We start from the raw sequence: 21,970 nt of genomic DNA, 5'->3' as shown, positions 1-21,970 counted from the left end.
ATTCAGCTTAAACACTACCTTCTACATGAGATTTTTCTTGATCTCCCAAGCTATGAGTATCCCAATCAAATTACCTTACATTTATTTTATATGTATTTTGCATATATTATGTATGTGTTGTCATCCACTAGAATATGAGCACCCTGAGGGCAAACCCTGTTTTGTTTTTGTCTTTGCATTTACAAGCTTAGCACAGAGCCTCCCAAACAGAAGGTCATGCTTATTGATAATGGTAAACATATGAGACTTTAGCTGACACAGCCAATACAGTCTTTTCTGTTTTTTTTTTGGTGGGGCAGTGAGGGTTAAGTGACTTGCCCAAGGTCATACAGCTAGTAATGGTCAAGTGTCTGAGGTCAGATTTGAACGCAGGTCTTCCTGAATCCAGGGCTGGTGCTTTATCTATCCACTGTGCCACCTAGCTGTCCCAAAAGTCTCCCTAAAACATTCAAATTCTTTGAGGTTTTAGTTAACTGTATGTTGATTGGGGGGTGAGTGGGTGATGAAGGTTAAGTGACTTGCCCAGGGTCACACAGCTAGTAAGTGTCAAGTGTCTGAGGTCACATTTGAACTCAGGTCCTTCTGAATCCAGTGCCGGTGCTTTATCCACTGTGACACCTAGCTGCCCTTGCCAATACAGTCTTCAGAGGGAAACTTATTTCTCTGAGAAATTTTTTCAGCTAAATAGAAAAAGAGGTGGTATAATTTTTTTTTTTTTTTTTTTTTTTTTTTTTTAGTGAGGCAATTGGGGTTAAGTGACTTGCCCACGGTCACACAGCTAGTAAGTGTCAAGTGTCTGAGGCCGAATTTGAACTCAGGTACTCCTGAATCCAGGGCCAGTGCTTTAACGACTGCGCCATCTAGCTGCCCCGAGGTATAATTCAAATGATTATTTTCTATGATTAACAAATTAGCATTCCTGAAATAAGTACAAAGGGAAACATATTGAAAATTATAAAAAGCTGAGATTAAAACTAAACTAAAAACTAAAAGCTATTTTTGAAAAGACTACCCATACTAATAAACCATTATCTAGTATGATCAAGAAAAGGAGAGGAAAATCAAATTACTAAGTTAAAAACCAAAGTATGACCCTGGGCAAGTCACTTAACCCCAATTGTCTCATATACACACACATACACACACACAGAAACACAAAGTAAATTCACAGAAAGCAGAGAAAAAAAAATTTTAATTATGAGAAACTACCATATATACAGTTATACTTAAGGAAAACTAAAAATTCAAATGAAGTTGAGTATTTCTAAAAATTGAAAATACTCAAATTGAAAAGATAAGAAATATAGATCTTTAAACAACTCAGTATGAGAAGGAAAAATAAGCCACAAGTGAACTACTAATGGAAAAATTAACCTGGGGAAGAGGGATATACAAATGGAGTCTATAAAACATTTAAAGAATGGTTAATCAGGGCAGCTAGGTGGCACAGTGGATAAAGCACTGGCCCTGGATTCAGGAGGACCTGAGTTCAAATCCAGCCTCAGACACTTGACACTTACTAGCTGTGTGACCCTGGGCAAGTCACTTAACCCTCATTGCCCTGCAAAAAAAATAATTAAAAAAAAAAAGAATAGTTAATCCCTGGGGGCATCTAGGTGGTACAGTAGATAAAGCACTGACCCTAGATTCAGGAGGACCTGAGTTCAAATCCAGCCCCAGACACTTGACACTTACTAGCTGTGTGACCTTGGGTAAGTCACTTAACCCTCATTGCCCCGCCCCCCCAAACAACAAGAATAGTTAACCCCTATGCTATAAAAATTATTCTCAGAAATAAGAGGCAGAAGGCATTCTTCCAAACTCCTTTTAATATAGTTCTAATTACCAAACCAGGGAATGACAAAATGAAAAAGGAAAATTATAGACTAATCTTACCAATGATATTGATGTAGAGATTTTAAATTCTTAACTACATAAAAACATCCAGAAAATAATGCACTATAACCAAGTTGGATTCATATAAGAAATGCATGCATGGTTCAATATCAAGCAAATAATATAGATAATTAATCATATAAAAAGAATAACAAAACCCCCATGATTTTTCAATAGGTGAAGGAAAAAACCTTTGAAAAAATACAACAGGTTTACATTATAACCTTCCCCCCCAAAGAACAGAAGCATTAAAAGACTCTAATTTCCTATGATTGAAAGCATATATTTAAATCAAGAACTAGCATTATTTGCAATGGAGAAACACTAAAACATTACTAATAAAAACAAGCTAAAGTAAAAGTGGTTCTCCCCATTATTTTTATTTATTTATTTATTTGGTGAGGCAATTGGGGTTAAATGACTTACCCAAGGTCACACAGCTAGTAAGTGTCAAGTGTCTGAGGTCAGATTTGAACTCAAGTCCTCCTGACTCCAGAGCGGGTGCTTTATCCACTGTGCCACCTAGCTGCTCCCTCCCCATTATTTTTTGAAAAGGTTTTAGGAATGCTAGCTGCTAGTCTAAGAATATAGTGGTAACCCATCAGCTTTCCCCTCAGAGACTGAGGCTTTCCCGAATGGTGTCATGAGACTTAAGACATTCAGTCAATCAAGAGCAAGTGCCGGCTCTGCATTAGGAGCTGTTCTGGTCACTGGGAATATAAAAACAAAAATGAAATAAGTTCTTATCGTCAAGCTTCCTGTTCTCTAGCTAGAGGAGAGAACATGTGCCAATACAAGCATATGCAAAAGATATAGAGTAATTTTTTTTTTTTGGTTGAAGGAGAGAAAGGCAAATAGCCTAGGAGGCTTAGGAAAGGCTTTGGAGAAATGGTGCTTGAACTAAGCCTTGAAGGAAAGTAGGGTTCTGTGCAACAGTGGGAAGAAGGGAGTATCTGTGAGGAATTGAGAAGAGCCCCTGAACCGGGAGGGATCTGTGTACAAGGAACTGTAAGAAAGTCCTTTAGTGGACACCTTTTCACACCAGGTGTGTTCATCTGGTTCTTCTGTGGGTGAGGTGTAGTATTCTAGCAGTTTATTTTTTAATTTAAAATTTTTTTTTTTTGGTGAGGCAATTGGGGTTAAGTGACTTGCCCAAGGTCACACAGCTAGTAAGTGTTAAGTATCTGAGGTCAGATTTGAACTCAGGTCCTCCTGAATCCAGGGCTGGTGCTCTATCCACTGCACTACCTAGCTGCCCCTAGCAGTTTATTTTTTTGTTTGTTTGTTTTTCTTTTCTTCTTTTTTTTTGAATAGAATTTTATTTTGCAAAATGTATGCAAAAACAAAATTTTAACATCAATTTTAAAAAAACTTTATGTTCCAACTTCTCTTTCCCCCTCCATTCCCAACCCCCAACCACAAGAACTCAAGCAATTGGGGTTAAGTGACTTGCCTAGGGTCACACAGCTAGTAAGTGTTAAGTGTCTGAAGTGTGTGACCCTAGGCAAGTCACTTAACCCCAATTGCCTCACTTAAAAAAAAAAAAAGAATGTTAGTTTGAATGTGTCAGTGTCAAACAGCAGTGTCATTAACCATTCCTCAGTCTGGGGAGGGGCAACTACTAAGCTAAGTGCAAGGACTCTCCCCTTCATGCCAGTGTTACCATGGCTGAATGTCCTTGTATTTTGCTTTGAAGATACGTTTTCAATACTCTGGAGGTGGATAGGACAATGCCATTATTGGTTTTTTGTGACAACAATGATTGGTGAAGGGGAAGATAATTTCTGGCTCTCCTACTTAGACTAAATCAAGAAGTGGTACTATCTTTTTTCCTGTTAGGATACAGGCTTTTGTTGCTTTGTGAATGTTGGATCTTTTCAAGGTTCCAAGTTGGGTTCCAAGGCCTACTTGATACAGCAAATCATGACATTTCTGATTATTGGAAACTGGGGAAGGCAGATGTGTGGGGATGGGACAAGGGTGTTTGAGTTCAATCAGACTTGTTAATACTTTAAATGTTTCCACTATAATGTTGAAACTGAACACATTAGCCAAATAAAGTTGAAATTTTAATTAAAAAAAAAAGAACGCTAGTTTGGTAGCTTTGTGAAGGATAGTTTGGAGAGGAGAACAACAAATCAGGGAAACCGATTAGGAGATTTTATAGTACTCCAGAAAAGAACTGATAGGGTGTCCTCACCCAGGGTGGATATTGAATAGAGAGACAGACACAGATGCAAGAGATAGTGTAGTAATAGAAATTATGAGATTTGGCAACTCTGTGTAGGTGGAGGTTTGGTTGAGAGTATTTGAAGATGACTTTAAGATTTTGAATCCAGGTAACTAGGAGAGGACTGTGGTGTCCTTAATAGAAATTGGGGAATTTCAGTTGAGAGGTGGGTTTGGGAAAAGATGAGTCAGTTTTAGATATGCTTGGCTTAAGGTTCGTCTGGTATATCCAATTTAAAATGTCCAGTAGCAGTTGGTGATAAGGGATTGGAGCTCAGGAGAAAGAACAAGACTGGAAATAGTCAGTTCTGCTATAACGTGACATATGTGTTCCTAAAAATCATGGTGCTATGCAAAATAACACAATAAAAACCACAAGGCTTTTGGGAAAATAGGCTAGGGAGACAACACTTAAAAACTTTGTCAGTGATATATTAAAAGAAAAATTAATCTAATAAAAATGGTAGCACAGGGGGCGGCTAGGTGGCGCAGTGGATAAAGCACTGGCCCTGGATTCAGGAGGACCTGAGTTCAAATCCAGCCTCAGACACTTGACACTTACTAGCTATGTGACCCTGGGCAAGTCACTTAACCCCCATTGCCCTGCAAAAAAAAAAAAAAATGGTAGCACAGTTTTCTACATGTTATGGTTAAGAAATACAAAATACCGCAATAAATAGTGGTGACATCTGAGGCCTGCATCTGCTGCTCAGCCTTGGCCCTGGTTACTATAGGACTGGACGGGCAAAGTTGAAGTAGAGGACTTCAGGTGAGGGTGAGCCTTGACAAGCCATCAAAGAAGGTGGGGTTGGAGGACATGCTGAAGACTAGTCCTTCTCCTTCCACAGCTCCTGCTACACCAGAAAATAAACAATAAATATGCCACTGTACTTGGAAAAGAACCAAAGTTTGCTTGTGGAAGTGGACATTGGAAGGCAGTGGTACAGTTTTCTGCATTCTCACTGTTTCTGGTGGATGAAATTGCACATAAGAGGGGCAAGCTAGGGGCGCAGTGGATAGAGCACCGGCCCTGGAGTCAGGAGTACCTGAGTTCAAATGCGGGCCTCAGACACTTAACACTTACTAGCTGTGTGACTCTGGGCAAGTCACTTAACCCAATTGCCTCACTTAAAAAAAAAAAGAAATTGCACATAAGAAATATGAAATTTATGTTATGCTCAAATTATTTTCTTGTGTTGGAACAAATTTGCTTTTTCAAAACAAGTGTTATACAGCAGAACTGGCTGTATAGAAATACTCTTTTAATTTATTGGTGTAATTTTTAAGGGGATTGAGATTTTTCATGGTGGAAGAAGTATGATACTCACTGGGAATATGAACTGTGATTACTTTCTGTTGTGATACTTTTAAATACTAACTAGAGAAAGAAAGAGGAAAAATTAAGTGTAATCATCAGTATTGAGAAGACAAAATAATCCCTGTTTGCAAATAACATACTTAGAAAGGGACAGCAAGGTAGTACAGTGATAAAGTATTGGATCTGGAGTCAGGAAGACCTGAGTTCAAAATCTGGCCTGGGGCACTTATTTACAAGCTTTGTGACCCTGGGCAAGTCACTTAACCCTATTTGCCTCAGTTTTCTCGTCTGTGAAATGAACAGAAGGAAATGGGAAATCGCTCCAGTAACTTGGCCAAGAAAACCCCAAATGGGATCATAAAGAGTCAGACATAAGTGAAAAACAACATCAATACTTAGAAAACTTCAGGAATCAGCAAAGAAACTGAGATGATTTAATAGCTTTACTAAGGTAGCAGGATACAGAATAAATCCACAAAATCATCAGCATTTCTTTATAGTACCAACAAATACCAGGAAAAAAATAGGGAAGTTCCATTCAAAATGTATAAAAATATCTATGAGTTAACCTGGGAAGATACAGTTAAGATTTACTTAAATAAAACAAACATTGAAGAAGAGTTAAGAAGCCTTAAACAATTTGAAACACATTCATAGTCTATGATTGGTCTTTGCTAATATAATAAAAATGATAGTGCTACCTAAATTAATTTACATGTTTAGTGCTATATCATTCAAATTATATAAAACTCATTTGGAAAATAAAAATCTAGAATCTCAAAGGAAATAATGAAGAAAAAGTAAGAGTAAGATCTCAAACTCTATCAAAAGATGTAGTCATAACTTTTTGGTTCTAGTTAATAATAGAGAAAAATTATACCAATGAACACATTAGATGTGAAACAAATAATTTGAACAATAGATCGGTGTTTGACAAGCCCCAAACTAAATTGTTAGAAGGACTGACTCCCCCATTTGACAACTACTGGGGAAAATGAAAAGTAGCTTGACAGAAATTAGATTTAGATGAAAATCTTATACCATATACCACAATAAATTCAATATTCTTTTTTCAGTCATATCTGACTCTTCATGGACCCATTTGAGGTTTTCTTGGCAAAGATACTGGAGTGGTTTGCCATTTCCTTTTCCAGATGATTTTATAGATGAGGAAACAGAGAAACAGGGTTAAATGACTTGCCCGGGTCACACAGCTAGTAAAAGTCTGACACCAGATTTGAGCTCAAGTCTTCCTGACTCCAAGCCCCAGTGCTTTACCCACTGTATCACCTAGTTGCCCTAATAAGTTCAATATTTATATCCAACTTGAATAAAAAACGTTATGCCAGAAAAAGAAGAGAATATGATCAGGTACCTTTCACAACTATCATTAATTAGCAAGACCTTAATCAAGTAGTTAATAGAAGAAATCAAAAGATAAAATAGATAATTTTGACTGTAGATTTAAAAAGATTTTATAAGGTAATAGGATTAGAAGGGAAATAATAGAGTAGAAATGAAATATTTGTATCAGATATCACTAAACTATATCTGATATCCAAAATATATGGGGAATTGACACACATATAATACCAGGAGCATTATGTTAATATATTCATTATAGTTATTATAATTATATATTTTAATTCCCTAGTAGTTGTCAAAGAATATGAACAAAGCTTTTATTACATGCACCCTCCCTGCCCAAGTCCTATAGTTTATGTAATGTTTCAGGGTCCTTACCTTTCCAAAGAAGGGAGAGGTAAAGTTTTCTTATCTCATCCTTAGGGTCTAGCATGGTCATTATAATTACATAGTATTTGGTTTTCTTTTTGAGAAACCTCTTTTCAGAAGAAAATGGCAAGCTACAAATGATCACATAATACATGCCTCAAGATCACTAATAATAAGAGAAATACAAATTAAAACAGTTCCAAGGTTTCACCTCATACCATGTAAAGTGGCAAAGGTGACAATAGATAGAAAACAATAATTGAAGGGCTGGCATAAATATAATACAATGAGGCATTGTTGGTAGAGATATGTAGTGATCCAACTATTCTGGATTTCAATGTGGAATTATGCTGAAAAAGTGACTAAATTGACCATACATATTACTCTGGTGAGGCCACTATTGGGCATATACTCTAATTAAATTAGAGACAAAAACGAAGGTTCAATGTATACCAAAATATTCACAGCATTGCTCCTTGTATTAACAAGGCATTATAAAGTAGGTAACTGTCTGTTGGAAAATGTCTGAAAAAAGTTATGCTAAATGTAATGAAATATTGTATATTAAGAAATTGTAGGGGCAGCTAGGTGGCGCAGTGGATAGAGCACAGGCCCTGGAGTCAGGAGTACCTGAGTTCAAATCTGACCTCAGACACTTGACACTTACTAGCTGTGTGACCCTGGGCAAGTCACTTAACCCCAATTGCCTCACTAAGAAAAACTAAAACAAAACAAAAGAAATTGTAAATATCAAGAATTCAGAGAAACATTGAAGGATTTTTGTGAATGAATGCAGAGCAAAATAAGAAGAACCAAGAGGAAATAGGCACAGTGATTATATTAAAATAAAAATGAAATAATTAATGAAACTAAGTTAAATTGAGTCATTGAAAAACCAGTGGCAGTATCTCAGAGTAGAGATAATGAAACATACTTTTTCTTTCATGGTAGAAATAGGAAACTATTAGAACAGAATATTGTATTAATTATATTACTGTATCAGATATTTGTTTAATTATTTTTCTTTGTTTCAAGGGAAAGTGTAATATGGAGAATTTGTGGTAAATGATTATAATATAGGCATAAAGCATTAATTTTTTTAAAGAAGCTATTACAAAAAACAAAACAGAAGTCTATCAATTTAGGGAATGAATGACTAAATTGTGGTTTGTTGTTGAGTTGTTTAGTCACATCTAACTCTCTGTGACCCCATTTAGGGTTTTCTTGGCAAAGATACTAGAGTGGTTTGTTATTTCCTTCAGCTTACTTTACAGATGAGAAACTGAGGCAAACAGGGTTATATGACTTGTTCAGAGTCCAACTAAAATAAATTATGGTACATGAATGTAAAAGAATATCCCACTGTAAGAATTAATAAGCATGAAGAAGGGAGAAATGTATGGAAATATATGAACTAATGCATAGTAAAACAGCAGAGCCAGGAAAACAGTAGTGGCAGTGACTATGACAATGTAAATGACAGGAACAAAAAAGCAAAACTGAATGCAGAGCAGTTACATTGGTCAAACAGTTGAGAAAATGTTATCTCCCTTCTTTGTAGAGGTAAGGGACATGTGTGAAGTATTGCAGATACTGATACACTGTTGATACATTGATTGGTTTTACTGAACTGCTTTTTATTTCCTTTTTCATTTAAAAATTTTTATTATAAGTTATGGTTTTGCTTGCGTAGGGAAGAAATATTCATAAAGTAAGTGATATAAAAACAAAAGATATCAACTAGAATTTGGGGGGGGGGGCGGGGCGGTGAGGTTGCCCAAAGGTCACACAACTAGTGTCTAATGTCAAGTGTCTGAGGCCAGATTTGAACTTAGGTCCTTCCTGAATCCAGGGCATGGTCCTTTATCCACTGTGCCACCCTAGCCTGCCCCAACTAGAATTTTTTTTTTTAATTTTTACATTTTTTCCAGTTACATGTAAAGATAGTTCTCAACTTTTGTTTATACAAGGTTTCCAATTTCAGATTTTTCTCCCTCCCTCCCCCCTCTCCTAGACAGCAGGTAATCTGATATAGGTGTTATATATATATATATATATATATATAATATATTGTGAGATTTAAAATTGGATATTAGATCATAAATCTCCCCTACTTAACCCTTCCCTTAATTTATCTCCCAGACTAGTAAATGGAAGAGGCTTCTGGTTTTCTAGATAGAGCCTTTATTGTATACAAGGTGTTGTTGATTAGAAGGATAGGAAAATAGAAATACAGTACAAATCGTCTTAAATCTAAGCTTAGTCTATATTCCTTATAAAAACTCACCAAACCGATTTAGGCCACCTTTGGAGTGAGTCAGACCGTCTGTGCCGCGCCGCCAGGAGTCCCGCCAAGCCGGTAAAAAAAAGCTACTCCTTCTCAAGCTGTTTTTGGAAGCTTATTTATAGATCTGGAACAGAGGCGGTCCTTACACACTGCTTCAAGGTTATTGGTTGGCATCATCCAAATCCATTGTCTTTGAAGGTGTTCTCAAGTTGAGTTCACAGTCTAGTTTCTGAGAATTACACCTTCTTAAGGGATAGCCAGGTATGATCACAATCCAATTAACTTGATACAATCCAATTAACTTGAAGTAGGCTAATCAGCAGTCAATCACTCTCACTTGATTTAATCAGTCTTGATTAATCTCCAGGTGGGTCTTTGAGTATCTGCTAAATCCCATTATTTCATCACATTCCCCCCTTTGTTTCTTCTAGGAACAGGTGTTCCTTGATGAAACAGTAAAAAATAATTAAGTCTTTGGAAGTCTTTTCTCAGTTCTCTTGTCTTCTTGGAGTGGTAAGATGTCATCAGGAGGAAGCTGGATTCTGGTCTGGAAAGCTGGATTCTTCTTCTTTAACTGAATTGCTGGATTTTTTACTAAACCTTAGCATAGCGTTGTCAATGATCAAATTTAGTACATTCCATTACAATATATATATATATATATATATATATATATATATATATATATATATATACACATATATAATAACATTAAACATATTTCTGCATTAGTCATATTACAGGAGAAAAATCAGAGCAATGAGGAAAAACCTCAGAATAGAAAAACAACAGCACCAAAACCAAAAGAAATAGTATGGTTCAATTAGCATCTATTCTCCACAGTTCCAACTAGAATTTTTTAAAAGTTAAAACAGCTATTATCATTAAGAAAAGGTGAATAGGGGGCAGTTAGGTGGTGCAGTAGATAAAGCACTGGCTCTGGATTCAGGAGAACCTGAGTTCAAATGTGGCCTCAGACACTTGACACTTATTAGCTGTGTGACCCTGGCCAAGTCACTTAACCCTCATTGCTCTGCACTCCTGCTCCCTAAAACAAACAAACAAACAATTTTGTATTACCAGATTATCTTCTTCTTTGGGACAGCTAGGTGGCACTGTAGATAAAGCACTGGCCCTGGGTTCAGGAGGACCTGAGTTCAAATCCAGCCTCAGACACTTGACACTAGCTGTGTGACCCTGGGCAAGTCACAACCCTCATTGCCCGGCAAAAAAAAGAAAATGAAGAAAATGTGATTAGAAAAGGAGATAAGACAGTCATATAATAAGAATGTCGGATGACAGATGGAAAGCTAAAATACAACCCTGGTACTCACAGAATGTTAAAATCCTGGAGGAAACTTCCCGGCTTGACAAGTAGATTTCCTATGGAAGATTTATGGGAGGACACTATTATAAAGGAGTACCCACATTGACAAAATCGTGGATCCAGTGAAATATTAGAGTATGTTATATTTGTCTGATGTCCTAAATTGTTACCTGCCACCTACACTTAAAATCATAGATTCTGTGAAATGTTAGCATGTGTATATATATATGTAAACATGGCCATATATGTATATCTATATGTCTTACCTCCTCAATTAATTATCTGTGAGAGAGAAGAAACTGTTTTATACATTTTTGTATCATGCACAGCACCTTATATTTAGTAAGTGCTTAGTAAATGTTAGGTGACAATTATAATGATCATCAATAACCCGCAGTGTAGGCACTGCACCAGTTAAGTGCTTCGAAGTTAGGATCTAGAACTAGTTATAACTTCCATGGAAAAACATTGAACATCAGTCTCCTCCGTAAACATAAACAATGCTCTTCTCAATGACTGACAATGACTTTTTTTGAGTTTTGTTCTGACTGCTCAACGTAGCTCTTTGGTTCCACATAGTTTCTATGTGGGTTCTAGTTAGTTGCATTTTTTTTTTAATTCAGCTTCTAGTATGAAGATACTGGGGGAGAAATTCAATTTCTCAATCTTTGAGGTTAATAAAGTGTTGGGTAAAAAACAGCTTTTACTATGTTTAATGTCTTTGTTTGGAGGGACTTAGAATGTGCTCTGAAGAGTTTTTGGGGTTCTTAATACCCTTATGGGAGATGTGGTTGGCAAGTACAGTTATCCTAAATCTGTTAAAAGATCATACTGAAGCACAAGTTAATTCCTAGGTAGGAGGCGAGAGGTGGGGGTGGGGGTGGGAGGCGGGAGAAGAGGGGCCATGGGTGGTGGTGGTAATACTACATTATGAGTAGGGCTTGGACTAAAACCTAGGTTTTCTGATTTTTATGCTCTTGTTATACTTAGAAATGTCTAGAATGATTTAAAAAAACTACAGCCTCTTGCAGAAGTCCTGTCTTGACTACTGAATTTCTCTATTTTCTGAAATATGTTCATTAATGACAACTTTTGAATTTCCCTTAGCTTGGTGTTCTGGTATTGTGGCGGTTAGACCAAAGAGGCAGAGTACAAGGAACACCTTTACTGAAACATGAGTATGGAAAGCATTTGACTCACTGCATTTTTCGGCTTCCCCCACCTGGCGAGTGAGTACATTGAAAGCTTCTGGCTTTGGATCAGAGTGAAAAGAGTAACATCATTTTGGTGAATAAGAAATGAAATTATGGGATAACATAAATGAGACATGTAAAAAAATCTTAAATTGTGTGTATCTTAATTGTTTCCAGGGACTTGGTTCAACTGGCAAAAGCAGCTGTGAGTGGTGATGAAAAAGCACTGGATATGTTTAACTGGAGAAAAAGTGGCTTTGGAGGTTTCCTCAAAATGGGATCTCAGGAAGGATTATCCTTCTTTATTAGCCTGGTGGATGGTGAGAATCAAAATTTAGGTAAAAACCTACAGCAATCTGCAATACATTTCTTGGAATTTTATTGAGGGATTATTTTAAGCCTAGGAAATCATGTTGCAACTTATATACTCTTCATCTCTCAACCAAAGGGAAGAAATTAAACTTATAGACACAATTCAAAGTGGCCTAATTAACTAGTTTTAGCCTTATTAATTTAGATAATGTTTTCACATAACTCTGAGTTGTTCTTCATTCTCATCAGGTAAATAATTCATCTACTTTTTCAGTCATACATTTCTTCAGTGACATCCTATACTCTTTTTTGTTTTGTTTTGTTTTGTTTTTGCAGGGCGGTGAGGGTTAAGTGACTTGCCCAGGGTCATACAGCTAGTGTCAAGTGTCTGAGATCGGATTTGAACTCAGGTCTTCCTGAATCCATGGCCGGTGTTTTATCCACTGCAGCACTTAGCTGCCCCAGACATCCTATACTCTTTATAGTTTCTTATTTTTATGTATTATAGTTTGCTTACACACAGCATGTGCCTCTGCTTCTTGTCATCTTAAATTTTTTGAAGATCATAGTTTTCCATGAGTCTTAGCATACAAGCAATACTGGTAGAAAGACACATAAAATGACAAATGAAAATGTAAAGTAATACATGCTAAGTGTCAAATAAGTGGTATAGAATTTCAGGGAAGACAGTGATTACTGAGAGATGGAGAGTCAACACAGACTTAATGGAGGAGATAGGATTTGAACTAGGCCCATGATAATAATAATAATAATAGTACTAGTAGTAGTAGTAATAATAATAATAATAATAATTTCATTTGAGCTTCACAATAGTCTTATGAGATAGGTACCCATTACAGATGAAGAAACTGAGGTTCAGAGAGATTCAGTGATTGGTTGATTAATTAAATAACTTGACTATGGCATCACATAGCTAGTAAGAATCAGGAAAAATGTGAACCCAGATCTTCACGACTCCCTGTCCAATATTTTGTTCACCATACTTGGGAAAGTTTGGGGTTTAGTTAAATTTGATGGTGATTGGAAGTATAATATAGACTACTTTGAAAGACCTCAGAAAAGGTTTTACATTTGTTATTATTCAGTCATTCAGTCATGTATGACTCTTCATGACCCCATGGACCATAGCACACCATGGCTTTCTGTCCTCCACTATTCTCCTGAAGTCTATTCAAGCTCGTGTTCATTGTTTCCCTGACACTGTCTGTCCATCTCACCCTCTGCTGTCCCCTTCTCCTTTTGCTTTCAATCTTTCCCAACATCAGGGTCAAGTTCTTCCTCTACCATTCGTATGCCCAGAGGAAAATCCCTTAATCTCCTAAAGGTCATGGGCAACTTGGATTTTAAGTGACAGACTATTTTGGATCAATAGAGGAAACTTTTTTCCCCCCATATAAATATTTTATTATTTTCCAGTTACATTTAGAGATAGTTCCCTTACAAGGATTCAAAGATCTAGACCAAAGAAAACATTAAAGCATCTGTGGTTAAATGGAGTAGCAGTATCTCTGGTGTCTCTAATCCTCATCTATCCATCCAGATATCCCCGTCAGTGATGTTTTTTGTCTTTAGGAACAGTGCACTATGTGGATGAAAAAGGAAAGACCACCCGTGTAGTGTCTGTAGACAGTCCAATCCAAATGATGTTTTATATCGAGAAGAGAGAGGTATTGGTGGTGGTGACAGAGAATCTTCTGTTGTCGCTTTATACTGTCACTCCTGAGGGGGAAGCAGAAGAGATCTTGAAGGTAAGGCGAGGAAGATGAAGGGCACAGGGAAGAAGAGGCTGTGAAGAGTGCAATAGAATAACACTTAGCCCTGTTTTTTAGTTTGTCAGACTTTTACTACCTTGATTTATCAGTTTTCTCCTTTTAGTATGAATACTGTAGTTATAATCTTAGGCAGTAGGCACATTACATTATATGTTAATATAGTTGTTATTTGAAGCTTAGGTTACTTGTTTGGGGTCAACATACTTCATGAGCCAAATCCTCTCTGCTATTTTTATACAGCCAGTGACCTAAGAATAGTTTTTAAGTTGGTGGGGTAGGGGAGTCTGGGGAATTTGAACTCAGGTCTTTTCTTGATTAAAAGGCATTTGCTTAATTCCACTGTGCACTCACCAAAATCAGCTACTGTATAATTAATTTTCTGATACACACACACACACATTATACATACACATATTCAATTAGGGAAAAATTATTTTATTCTTTATGCAAATTAGCCACTCTTGTTTATGAGTAATTGTGTTTCCTGCTTATTGTTGATTGTGTATACAGGTCAAATTAAGTGGAAAAACAGGCCACTCTGCCGACATCATTTTGATTGAAGGTAGTCTCCTCGTTACAGCAATTGGGGAAACAGTCCTCAGGTAAGACCTTCATCTTTTGGTGAATTAACACTATTTTTTATCCTTGTTTACTTCCTTTATAAATAAAAAATAGTAAAAATATATTTTCCTTGATTGAAGTATTTAAAATGCCACATTTCTTTCTCTTACTTTGAAGATTTTCTGTGTGAGTTTATTGATATAAAACCAACCCAGCCAAACTAAAGGAGAACTAGAGATAGAGCATTTATTAGCTACTTACTATATGTCCAGTGCTGTGTTAAGTGCTGAGAATATAAATACACAAAAGCAAGAAGGGTTTAACTTTCAAGGAGCTTTTTTAATAAGGGAAGATAAAAGATAAAGGGGAGCAGGAATGAGGATGGGTAGAAGGAATGACTGGTAGGGAACAGAGCCATCATTCTGGAGTATGTATTCAGCTGGCAATGAAGAGAGCAGTATGGCTGGGGCTCCTAAAGAAAAGGCAATTATGACTAGGGACTTGCTAGTCAAGAGGACAGGTCTCAGGCAAAACCTTTCACTAGATAGCTGGTGGCAAGGTTGAGTAGCCAGAGTTGAGGAATCTGTCATGAACAAGACTAGCTTAATTCCAATAATTGTTTCTTTTTGATACTCTTAGATTTTGGGACTTGGAACGAGGAGAGAATTATGTGCTTAGTCCAGAGGAGAAGTTTGGTTTTGAAACAGGGGTGCACATAAACTGTGTCTCATACTGCAAGGCTAAAGGTGAGAATTTTTGCTTTTCTTAGACAGACTAATTGACTTATCATTATGTATTATAATTATAGTGAAAACCTGGAGATTTTATGGCTTGGTTTTATTTTGGGTTTTGGGTTTTGGGTGAGACAATTGGGGTTAAGTGACTTGCCCAGGGTCACACAGCTAGTAAGTGTCAAGTGTCTGAGACTGGATTTGAACTCAGGTCCTCCTTGCTCCAGGGCCGGTGCTTTATCCATTGCGCCACCTAGCTATCCCCAACCTGGAGATTTTAAAGGATAATCTAACTTAGTTAAAGTTGATCATATAACTAAAGTCTACACATACTCAGGAAAGTACAGTAAAAGCCTTGGGATGTAGCATATCAGAAAATGGGATTTGTCAAAAACTTGGATTAACAAAAATTTAATTTGTACTGTAACACATGATTCTGCTGTCATTGTTTCCCTCTTTAGAAGGAAAGAGAGGTGATCTACACATTAGTAAATCATAGATTTACGTCTGGACATTAGAGGTAATTTAGACCAACTGCCTCATTTTACAGATGAAAAATCAGGCCCAGAGAGATTAAATGACTTGTGCAAGGTATCACAAATAATTGGTAGAGCTACCTTTGAGTAGCACTATGAGATACATTCTTCCCTCAAATAACAGTCTTCTGATGATTCTATGAACTGTAACAAACCCTAACTCTTCTGATTAATCTCAGAAGGGATATTATCAAAGATTCATGAAAAGATTAATATAAAGAGAGATCAGAAATATTGGTTCCTAAAGCTTTCTGGCTGGTAAAGTACCAGCTATACCAGTTTGGTTTTTTTAAAAATGTTTTGACAATATTAAATTATACTGGCACCTCTGTCCCCCAAATTATATGTCTTTTTAATTAATGATGGCCCCAATCTTGGTTATCAGCTCTAAGATCAATGAAATGGTATTTGTTGAACTTAACATTGATAAATTGTAATTGTATTTATGCTTTTGTTCCAAAGGCCAATCATTGGTCTCTTTTTATAATACTTTATTGCTGTTCTTAAACAAATTGCTATTCTTTTTAAAAATAATAATAGTCATTTTTATTTAAAGTTTTGAGTTCCAAACCCTCCCCCTCCCTGAGGTGGTAAGCAATCAGATATAGATTATATATGTGCAATTATGGTAAAACATTATCATATTAGTCTTTTTGTAAAAGGAAAGTCGAATAAAAGAAAAAAATGGAAGAAAGTCTATTCAATCAATATCAGTTCTTTCTTTGGAAGTGGATAGTTTGCTTTATCATTAGTCTTTTGGGGTTGTCTCAGATCATTGTATTGTTGAGAGTAGTTGTCATTCACAGTTGTTCATCAAACAATTTTGCTGTCACTATGTATAATGTTTCTCCTAGTTCTGCTCACTTCACTATACATCAGTTCATATAAGTCTTTCCAGGCCTTTCTGAAATCATCCTGCTTGTCATTTCTTATAGCACAGTAATATTCCATTATAATCACATATCACAGCTTGTTTAGCCATTCCCCAATTGATGGGCATTCCTTTGATTTCCAATTCTCAGCCACCACAAAAAGAGCTGCTATAAATATTTTTGTACAAATAGGTCTTTTTCTCTTTCTGGGGATGTTTTTGGGATATAAACCTAGCAGTGGCATTGCTGGATCAAAGGGTATGCACAGTTCTATAGCCCTTTGGGCATGGCTCCAAATTGTTCTCCAGAATGGTTGGATCTATTCAACTCCACCCACAGTGGATTAAGACGTTGCTTTTTTTTTTTTTTTTTGGTGAGGCAGTGAGGGTTAAGTGACTTGCCCAGGGTCACACACTAGTCAAGTGTCTGAGGACAGATTTGAACTCAGGTTCTCCTGAATCCAGGGCTGGTGCTTACTTAACTATTCTCAGTAATACAATGATCCAAGACAATCCTAAAGGACTTATGATGAAAAATGCTATCTATATCTAGAGAGAGAACTGATGGAGTCTGAATATAGACTGAATTGTACTGTTTATCTTTTTTCTTTCTTCTTTTCTTTCCTTCCTCCTTTTTTGGTTTGAGTTTTCTTCCAAAAAATGACTAATATGGAAATGTTTTATATGATTGTACGTGTATAACCTATGTCAAATTGTTTACTGTCTCAGGGAGTGGGGAGGGAAGGGATAGAATTTGGAGCTCAAAACTTTTTTAAAAGCCCAAATGTTAAAAATTGTTTTTACATGTAATTGTGGGAAAATAAATTATTATTTTAAAAATATTATATAAAACTTCAGTACTTATAGCAATATTAGTTGACCACTGGACTAAGAATCAGATCACCTGCAGTTTAGTCTTCAAGTTCTATGACTTTAACAAGTCATGTCTATTTTCTGGGCCTCATGAATAACATTAAGAAATTAGATGATCTCTTAGGTTCCTTCTAGTTCTGAGATGTTGTGATTCTGATTTTTAGTTCTCTTGTCAATAGCCATTCCAATCCCACTACATTTTCCACTAAGAAAATATCTCTAGTTCTCCTTTAGTTTGGCAGGTGACCAGAGTTTTTTATAAAAATACAATTTACTGAAACAATGAGTTGTAATCTCAGAGTTCTAGAGCCACAGAATTTTAGAATTGGAAAAAATATTCAAGATAATCTGGTCCAACCTCCTCATTTCATAGATAAGAGAAATGAATCCCAGAGAGAAGTAACTCGCTTAATGTCACAAAACTAGCTAGTGGCAAAGTAAGGACTGGTAACAAAAGCTAACAATAGCTCTATGTCATCTCTGCAACCACCTCATGGGTCAGTAGTAAAAACTGAACCATTCTTGACTCCTGTGTTAGTCCATCTTATTGTTTACTTTTTCCCTTGTGCTTACTTACTTTATTTTTTAACCAACTTTATTTTTAACCATAGGTCTTCTGGCAGCAGGTACCAATAAAGGCCAAGTCGCTATATGGAAGAAAGTACCAGTGGGCAACCAGAACTCTCAGGTCCTAGAAGGCAAGGACAGGTGGACTCTGCAAACCCCGACTGAGCTGGAAGGGAATATCACTCAGATAAAGGTCACAGAAATGCCTATTTTTCAGGCTATCTAGTTTCAAAACATAACTCTTTGAAGATAAATTAAATTTTAATTTCACAACCAATATTTCCTATGCAAATCATTTTGTAAATTTTTAACCAACCAGAATATAGCCTAAATGGTGGCAGCTCTTCCTTTTAATATGTCTCTATGCCTGCATGTATATGTTACATGTCCTCCCAACCTCCCTCCTCTCCCACTTCCAATTGTCAAAATACAATATTCTGCTTTTCTAGATACTAGCAGAATGAGGTAACTGGTCAACTCTGGAGACTGTTTACCAATCGAAATGAAAATACAAAACTGAGATTGATCAAGTTATAACCTGGCCCATGATGGTGATGCCAATAGTCAAGTCAACAAACATTTATTAAGCACCTACTTTGTGCCAGGCACGGTGTTAAGCAATGGAGGTACAAAGAAAGGCAAAAGACAGTTCCTGCCCTCAAGGAACTCTCAATCTAATGGGGGAGACTATATGCAAACAACTATGTATATACAAGATATACACAGAATAAATTGGAGATAATTTCAGATAGAAGATACTAGTATTAAGGGAAACTTGGAAAGGCTTCTTGGAGAAGATGCGATGTTAGCTGAGACCAGAAAACCAAGGAAAGTAAAAAGTGGCAACAAGGAGGGAGAGAATTCTGGGCATGGGGCCAAGTGAGTGAAAATACACAAAAGAGAGGTGGCTTTTCTTATACAAGGAACAGCTAGGAGGTCACTGTCACAGGATCACAAAGTAAATAGGAGTTGGTGTAAGAAGAGTATGAAGGTAGGAAGAGGCAGTTTAAGAAGGTCCCTAAATGTCAGAAAATTTTACATTTGATCCTGGAGGTAACAGGGAACCACTGGAGCTTTTTGTGACATGGTCAGAGCTGTGTATTAGGAAAATTAATTTGGTAGCTAGGTGGAATGTGTTTTAGAGTGGAGAGAGACTTAAGACAGGGATACCAACCAGAAGGCTATTGCAATAGTCCAGGTATAATATGATGAAGGTCTCCACCAGGGTGATTCTAATGTCTGAGGAGAAAATGGAAACATGTCAGACATGTTGGGAAGGTAAAATTGATAGGCCTTGACAACAGTTTGGAAATGGGAATGACAGAAATGAGAAGTTGCAAGTCTGGGAGATTGGGAGAATACTAGTGCCGTTGGAAGAAAGCAAGGTGAAAGGTATAGGATGAGTTCAATTGGGGGTGGAGCCAAGATAGCAGAGAGAACCAGGAAGTTGCCTGAGCTCTCCCAAATTTGTCTCAGAAACATTAAATTAAGCCTCTAAACAGATTCTAGAGCTACAGAACCTATGAAAAGATGGAGTGAAACAATTTCCTGGCTTAAGATAATCTAGAAGGACTTCAGGAATGGTCTGTCTCACCTGGCTAAAAGGGGAGCACTGCTCAGTGTAGAGGGTGTTTGAGCAGACCAGTAGAAGACTCTTAGCTATAACACAGATCAGCAGCTGAAGACCCTTTTGGTCCTAGCTGAGCAAACTAGTGGCACAGCAGGACAGTTGTGAGGCCCACAGCTTCAATGCAGAAGGCAAACTTCCAGCTGGGGTATCTGCTACACAACAGGCACAACTAGGTTGGGCCACCCCAGTGCAGTGAGCAAACTGTAAGCCACTGAGGCCTCAGAGCAGAAAGCCAGTGATCAGGCCCCTGGCCCTCAGCAGAGGAATCTTGGGACAGTGTACCCTGTAGCCCAGGAGCAGAGCTCAACTTTAAAAGGCACGAAATAGGCAAAACATAAATAAGAAACAGAAAAGAACTCTCACCATAGAATACTGCTATAGCTACAGGGAAGACCAAAACAAAAACTCAGAAGAGGACAACAATGTCAAAATGCCTACATTCAAAGTCTTATATGGGAAAAGGAATTCATCTCAAGACCAGAAAGCCCTCTTAGAAGAGTTCAAAGAGGATTTTATATATCAAATAAGAGAGGTAGAAAAAAAAATGGGAAAAGAAATGAGAGTTATACATGAGAGAGGCAATAGCTTAGAAAAAGAAATTAACTCCTTAAAGAATAGAGTTAGACAAATGGAAAAGAAGGTGCAAAAGCTGACTGGGGAAAATAATTCCTTAAGAATCAGAATTGGTATGTGTGTGGGGGGGGGTGTGCAGCTAGGTGGCACAGTGGATAAAGCACCCGCCCTGGATTCAGGAGTACCTGAGTTCAAATCGGGCCTCAGACACTTGACACTTACTAGCTAGCTGTGTGACCCTGGGCAAGTCACTTAACCCCCATTGCCCCGCAAAAAAAAAAAAAATTAAAAAAAAAATCAGAATTTGGCAGATAGAAGCTAATGTGACTCAATGAGACATCAGAAAGCAGGAAAACACACTCAAAAGAATATAAAAGTAGAAGAAAACATAAAATACCTCTTCAGAAAAACAACAGACCTGGAAAATAGATCCAGGAGGGACAGTTTAAGAATTATTGAACTACCTGAGAGCCATGATCCAAAAAAGAGCCTGGACAGCATATTTCACAACATTATCAAGGAGAACTGCCCCAGTGTCTTAGAACCAGAATCCACTGATCATCTCCTGAGAGAGACCCCTCCCCCTTAAAGGAAAACTCCAAGGAATAATGGAATATTTTAGCCAAATTCCAGAATTATCAGGCGAAGGAGAAAATACTGCAAGCAGGGAGAAAGAAACAATTTAAATATCAAGGAGCAATAATCAGGATTACACAGGACCTGGCAACTTCACCATTAAAAGATTGGAGGGCTTGAAATATGAGAATGAATTCAGTTTTGAAAAGGTTTACTTTTAAAATGTCTGCAGGGCATCTAATTCTAAGTGAGCCATGAGTAATTGATGATGTGAGACTACAAGTAAGGAGAAAGGTTGAGGCCGAATAAATAGACCTGAGAATCATCTGCATAGAGATGTTAATTTTAGAAAGAGTAGATAAGAATGCCAAGAACAGAGCCTTGGGGGATATGCTCAATTAGCCTGCCAGGCTTGAAAGAAGACCCAGCAAAGGAAGCTGAGGAGGAGCAGTCAGACAGGAGGAGAACCACAAGAGAGCAGTGGAGAAAAAACCTAGAGAGAAGAGAGTATTAAGGAAAAGATACTGATCACTAGTGTCAAAGGCTGCAGAGAGGTCAAGAAGGATGAGGATTAAGAAAAGGTAAAGATTTAGCAATCAAGAGATCATAGGTAAAAAAAAAAAAAAAAAAGAGATCATAGGTAACTTTGGAGAGAGCAGTTTCAAGTGAACAATAAATAAGGTCAGAAGTCAGATTACAGAAAATTATCAAGGAGTGAGGAGAAAAAAAGTGGAGGCACCAACTGTAGGTAGATTCTTTTTTAAATTTTAATTTAATTTAATTTTTTTTTTTTTTGCAGGGCAGTGAGGGTTAAGTAACTTGCCCAGGGTCACACAGCTAGTAAGTATCGAGTGTCTGAGGTCAAATTTGAACTCAGGTCCTCCTGAATCCAGGGCCGGTGCTTTATCCACTGCGCCACCTAGCTGCTCCCCTAGCTTTCTTTTTTTAATTATTTTTTTTTCT

General features: G+C 37.1%; 1 protein-coding gene across 1 annotated transcript in view; it reads left to right on the top strand.

The window, feature by feature from the left end:
• Nucleotides 1-21,970, top strand: part of IFT140 (intraflagellar transport 140) — a 188,158-nt gene that overhangs the window by 25,192 nt on the left and 140,996 nt on the right. Inside the window, exons 4-9 of the mRNA XM_043969752.1 lie at nt 11,899-12,020; nt 12,162-12,322; nt 13,890-14,065; nt 14,600-14,691; nt 15,290-15,396; nt 18,273-18,421. Of these exons, the coding sequence (XP_043825687.1) occupies nt 11,899-12,020; nt 12,162-12,322; nt 13,890-14,065; nt 14,600-14,691; nt 15,290-15,396; nt 18,273-18,421 (807 nt within the window). The remainder of the gene's footprint in view (nt 1-11,898; nt 12,021-12,161; nt 12,323-13,889; nt 14,066-14,599; nt 14,692-15,289; nt 15,397-18,272; nt 18,422-21,970) is intronic.

Source organism: Dromiciops gliroides, chromosome 1, assembly GCF_019393635.1.
Source record: "Dromiciops gliroides isolate mDroGli1 chromosome 1, mDroGli1.pri, whole genome shotgun sequence".
Classification (NCBI taxonomy): domain Eukaryota; kingdom Metazoa; phylum Chordata; class Mammalia; order Microbiotheria; family Microbiotheriidae; genus Dromiciops; species Dromiciops gliroides.
This window is presented reverse-complemented; position numbering and strand designations above follow the sequence as displayed.